The sequence below is a fragment of the Melanerpes formicivorus genome, unplaced genomic scaffold, assembly GCF_026170545.1.
Source record: "Melanerpes formicivorus ecotype bairdi unplaced genomic scaffold, bMelFor1.0.p_v2 SCAF_154, whole genome shotgun sequence".
Lineage (NCBI taxonomy): Eukaryota > Metazoa > Chordata > Aves > Piciformes > Picidae > Melanerpes > Melanerpes formicivorus.
Window position 1 is genome coordinate 493,326 of NW_027142506.1, and position 6,000 is coordinate 499,325.

Genomic DNA, 6,000 nt, shown 5'->3' on the forward strand with positions numbered 1-6,000 from the left:
TTAGTGGCAACCTCTGTGAATATGGAACCATTCTGGCATATGGAACCATTTCTTTTGACCTGCTTAAAATATATTGGGTTTCTTTCTGTAAGTTGTAGGCCACTATTATTTCCTGTTGGCTACTGTACTGTTTCTTGGCTTGCCTTGATGGCTGTTTGGTGGCGGGGGGGGGCGGGGGATAGAGGTGGACGAAGAGATTCCTGGATGTCAGCCCAGCAATTCCAGCTTGGGAGGAAGGAGTACCGTGTTGAACCAAAATTTTCTGGGAACTTAAAAAAGATGCATAAGTGAACTTTCTTATGCTGGAATGGCTCCAGGATTCAGAGCTGAATACCCCACAAGGCTTAGAAAAAAAACAATCTGCTTGGGGGGGAAGGGAGAGTAATCAAAAGCTGGCAAGACTTCAGGTCTGCCTCATCTAAAAGGATCATGCATTTTTAGCGAGTATGATTAACTGTGGGAAAGAATCACCAGGGGAAGTACTGGATTCTTCACCTCCTCAAGTCCTCTGATGCAGATTGTGTTTTCTTCCAGAACTGCCTTCAAGCTTTTGAGTTCAGTACGGAAGATCAAATGATCCTTTGATCCTCACAGTTCTAATCGATGAATGATAACACTTGTGGCAATAGAGGCGCTGGCCCACGTGATAGTTGTGCAGTGGTGACCCATGAGGAAGGGCTGCTCTCTTCTTTCCTCCCCTTGATAAATTCACTTCTCAACAACAGTAATGTTTTCCTGAGATTTGACAAGGCAAGATGCCTGCCCTTTATGCCTTGCAGATCTTTCTTACTTTGTGCACTGTAACACATGCTTTTTGATCTCTGAAGAGACAGCAGGAGACAGTAGGAAAACCTTCCTTTGAGCTGAGTTGAAGGCTTTGCTCTGACCAAGTATCTTTACCATATATGTTTTCACAGAGAGCTATTTTTGCCCTTGAAGGTGTACTTCAGCACAAAAGGTGTATTTCAGCACAAATCCTGGGATACAGTCACTTTGGAATGTTGTTCCCACCGCACCTATATCTAGCTGGGACTGATTGCTTGGCTCAGTCTGGCCCTCAGTCATGGCAGAAGCTGTGACAGTCTTGAGTAACATTTCTGCAGAACCAGAGAGCTTTGCTGAGTTTCCTGTATCTGTCTTCTATTAAAAGGTCGACACATGTTCCCGTTGGAGAAGATCAAGTCGTGCACCTGGAACTAGCCCAAGATATAGCACAACATTTCAACAAGAAATATGGAGAATTCTTTCCTGTGCCCAAAACCATTTTAAGTGAGCTTGTCTTGGTTTTTGGTTTGTTGGGTTGGGCTTTCCTTTTTGTTCCTTCCCCCCTCAACTGCCCTTCAAGGGTGACGGTGGACTTAAATATTGTGGAATTAGCTGCAGGTACCAAGAAAAAGCAGCAAACCAATGCAAAGGGAGTGGAAAACTTAAAAACTGACAAGAAGAGGCTAGAAGCTGTGAAATTGAACTCTCAAGCTAGACATCAGGCTGTACAAATCCCCAGTAGAGGAATGTATGCGACGTCTGGTATTCTAGTCCAGGGGGCCAGATGCATTCTGCTGCTGCCAGTCAGCCTTGCTTTTCAAGTGTTGGACCTTTTAAGAGGAGGGTCTCTGCTTCGTGTTGCTTGCTCAGGAGAGATGTAAGCCACAAGATGCCACCTTTGGCAAGCAGAGCTTTTCAGTGCCTGAGTGGTAAATGTTTACATTAAGCACACCAAATGGCTTGTGGCTTCGCTGGGACAGCGGTCAGAAACGGTAACGCGCGTTTCATATCTGTGCTTGCATATTTCACTCAGGGCCTCTTGCAGAGCTTGAGACTTTCAGGTTTTGATCTGAGACGCAGGCAGACTTATAAGGCAAATCTCAGCCATTTTTGAGCGATAAGGTCATAGGCCGGGAGGTGAAGAGGAGTCAGATGGCGCGAATGGCATGTTTGCTAAGGAACGTGAAGAATTGGGCAAGGAAGGAGCATTGCATCTTTGTTGTGAGTAATGCAGAGGAATGCACAGCAGAGACCTTCGCCCCCAAAAGGGCAGGGAGCTCTCACCTTCGAGAAGGCAGGCAGTAATAAACCTTTCTCAACTTTCAAGCCTCAGTGGCAAAAGTGTTAGACCCAGAGTGGAGGTTCAAGAGCGCTAGGTGCTGCAAGCTCTTTGGTTTCTAACGAGCAATTAAATAATGAGGAGCTGAGTGTAGCTTGTGATGCAGACGAGATGCTTCCTGAGAAGTAAAAAGCTCAGTTTGTTGCTGGCTTTCATTATTGTTTCAAAGCAAAACACAAAATGATGCGTTTTTCACTTTCCTCATGAAAAGATATCTTCATAAGTTCACAGGTATGTGCAAAGCAATAACATATCCTAGATGAACAGAGGAGTACAGGCTCACAAGCTGCAGACAGTGAGAGTACCTGAACTCCTTCAAATGTACAGAAAAGAGAGAAACTCTTCTAAAGGGTGATTCAGAAGAGATGGCTTTTTGGGGCAGTCTGAATGGTAGCCTGGAAGAGCTCTTATCCTTTTGCTGAGTATGTGTGCAGTCTGTGAGGAGTATGTGGGAAACAAGAGTATTTGGTATCTGAAAATATGTAGTGTGAGCTGGAGGGCCAACCCAGAGAGTGGTGGTGAATGGTGCTACATCCAGCTGGCAGCCAGGCACTAGTGGTGTGCCCCAGGGATCAGTGCTGGGCCCCAGCCTGTTCAATATCTTTATTGAAGATCTGAATGAGGGCATTGAGTCCATCATCAGTAAATTTGCTGATGACACCAAGCTGGGGGCAGGAGTTGATCTGTTAGAGGGTAGGAGAGCTCTGCAGAGGGACCTGGACAGACTGAACAGATGGGCAGAGTCCAAGGGCATGAGTCTGACCACATCTAAGGGCCAGGTTCTACACATTGGCCACAACAACCCCATGCAGTGCTACAGGCTGGGGTCAGAGCAGCCAGGCAGAAAGGAACCTGGGGGTACTGGTTGATAGTAGGCTGAACACGAGCCAGCAGTGAGCTCAGGTTGCCAAGAAGGCCAATGGCATCCTGGCCTGCATCAGGAACAGTGTGGCCAGCAGGAACAGGTCCCTGTACTCAGCACTGGTTAGGACACATCTTGAGTCCTGTGTCCAGTTCTGGGCCCCTCAGTTTAGGAAAGATGTTGAGTTGCTGGAAGGTGTCCAGAGAAGGCAGCAAAGCTGGGGAGGGGCTTAGAACACAAGCATTATGAGGAGAGGCTGAGGGAGCTGGGGTTGCTTAGCCTGCAGAAGAGGAGGCTCAGGGGAGACTTTCTTGCTGTCTCCAACTACCTGAAAGGAGGTTGTAGCCAAGTAGGGGCTGGTCTCTTCTCCCGGGCAAGTAGCACCAGAACAAGAGGACACAGTCTCAAGCTGTGCCAGGGGTGATTCAGGCTGGATGTTAAGAAAAAATTATTCCCAGAAAGAGAGATTGGCCATTGGAATGTGCTGCCCAGGGAGGTGGTGGAGTCACCATCACTGGAAGTGTTTAAGAGGAGACTGGCTGAGGCACTTGGTGCCATGGTTTAGTTGATTAGATGGTCTTGATGGACTCGATAATCTCTAAGGTCTTTTCCAACCTGGTTAATTCTATTCTATTCTATACTGTATCTGAAAATATGTAGTATAAGTACTTTATCAGTGACAGTGTACTCTATGAGTACTTTCTTGGTGAAAGCTTTGGTTGAAGCTGTGCTGTGCACTATTCCCCTAATGCTACTATTCTGTTTCATGTACACACATAGTATCATAGTATTAATCAGGGTTGGAAGGGACCACAAGGATCATCCAGTTCCACCCCGCCTGCCATGGGCAGGGACACCCCACACTAGATAAGCCTGGCCAGAGCCTCATCCAGCCTGGGCTTAAACACCTCCAGGTTCAGGGCCTCAACCACCTCCCTGGACAACCCATTCCAGGGCTTCACCACTCTCATGGGGAAGAACTTCCTCCTCAGGTCCAGCCTGAATCTCCCCACCTCCAGCTTCATTCCATCCCCCCTAGTCCCATCACTACCTGAGATCCTGAGAAGGCCCTCCCCAGCCTTCCTGTAGGCCCCCTTCTTGTACAACACCCACACCTTTCTTTGTTTGAACAGTGCTTTCCCTTATAACAGAGCTAAGTAGTGTTCAATTAGGGACTGAATATAACTGTTTTTATAACTGTCTTTGTTTATGAAAATTGCCAAGAGATCTGGGGTGGAAGAGTTTCCTAAAGTAAGAAGATTAACTGTTGTGGGATTCTTTTATAGCAGTGGACTTCACCTGTTTCAGAACCCTTCAGGCATGTGCAGTCCAGGCTTTCCAGGTAACTTGTCCCCAGTGCCAGGAATACAAAGGAAGAGATTGTTTTCAGGGAAAAACAGCTACCAAAAGTGTTAGGAAATTATAGAATCATAGAATCAGTAAGGTTGGAAAAGACCTCAGAGATCATCAAGTCCAACCTGTCACCCAACACCTCAGGACTAACTAAACCATGGCTTCAAGTGCCACATCCAGTCCCCTCTTGAACACCTCCAGTGACAGTGACACCACCACCTCCCTGGGCAGCACATTCCAATGGCTAATGACTCCCTCTGGGAAGTGTCCCAGCAGAAGTTCTGTTTCACGAGGGGAGAAATGGATCAGGCTTTCATTTAGCTTATGAGAAAGGGTAAAACAGAGAGCTTCATCATCTTGCTGCCTCAAAGTGTTCTTAGCAGTTGTAAGAAATGATTGCCTACGCCTGGTCAGGAGGAAGTTTTACACAGAGAGAGTGATTGCCCATTGGAATGGACTGCCCAGGGAGGTGGTGGAATCGCCATCACTGGAGGTGTTCAGGAGGAGACTTGATAGGGTGCTTGGTGCCATGGGTTAGTTGATTAGGTGGTGTTGGATGATAGGTTGGACACGATGGTCTTGAAGATCTCTTCCAACCTGGTCTGGTCTATTCTATTCTATTCTATTCTATTCTATTCTATTCTATTCTATTCTATAACTCTCCCTTTCTCTTTTTAAGGTACAAACAAAATAAAATCCCTCAGAGACCCGACAGTGAAGATGTCCAAGTCAGACCCGCAGAAGTTAGCTACGGTCAGCATTGCGGACAGCCCCGACGAGATAGCGCTGAAATTCCGCAAAGCCGTCACTGACTTCACCTCTGAGGTGAGCTACGAGCCAGCCACCCGCCCTGGTGTCTCCAATTTGGTGTCCATTCATGCTGCAGTGACAGGACTTAGCATCACAGAAGTGCTGCACCAAGCTCTCGGCCTTGACACCCGCGCGGTACAAAATGGTGGTGGCGGAGTCGGTTATCCAGAAGTTCGCGCCGATCAGGAGCGAAATCAAGAAACTGCAGGGAGACAAATCCCATCTGATGAAAGTTTTGGAGGATGGGGCAGAAAAAGCCAAGGAACTGGCTGCCCCCATCTATCAAGAGATCAGAAGACTGGTGGGATTTCAGTAGAAACTGCTGAGCAGCTACAGAACTTGTGTTTCCTGGGACAGATATTTTGTTATTTGCATCTTCTCTTGAATCAAAACCTTGGGTTTTTTTTTCCTGGGAAAAACATCCAATAGGATATTGAAGGGGTTTGCATTAAAAATTTATCAGGAAGCCAGTGTGAAAAAGTGTTCATATTTCTAGTGGGACCAGTCGGATTCCATGGACAAAGGCACTCACACACTTACAGAAGCAAAGCCTTCAGCGTGTGCCCTTATTGATTCCCAAACACATCCCACACCCAGTGTAGTTATACAAGCCAGGGTCCAGGTGCTACTGCTTTTCCCCCTTGCATCTGTGCTGATCAGAGGCTAGTAGGTGTGATTCTTCATAGGCATCCCTGTGGGATCCCAGCAGGAGCAGGGAGGTCATAGTGCCCCTGTACTCTGCTTTGTTTAGGCTGCACCTTGAGTACTGTGTCCAGTTCTGGGCCCCTCAGTTTAAGAAAGACATCGAAACACTTGAACGTATCCAGAGAAGGGCAATAAGGCTGGGGAGAGGCCTTGAACACAAGCCCTA

General features: G+C 47.2%; 1 protein-coding gene across 1 annotated transcript in view; it reads left to right on the forward strand.

Moving 5' to 3' along the window:
* WARS2 (tryptophanyl tRNA synthetase 2, mitochondrial) overlaps positions 1 to 5,538 on the forward strand; it is a 66,883-nt gene extending 61,345 nt beyond the window's left edge. The window contains 3 exon segments of the mRNA XM_068168679.1: positions 1,151 to 1,269; positions 4,999 to 5,258; positions 5,260 to 5,538. Of these exon segments, the coding sequence (XP_068024780.1) occupies positions 1,151 to 1,269; positions 4,999 to 5,258; positions 5,260 to 5,445 (565 nt within the window). The 3' untranslated portion in view covers positions 5,446 to 5,538.
* Positions 5,539 to 6,000: the final 462 nt, after the last annotated feature.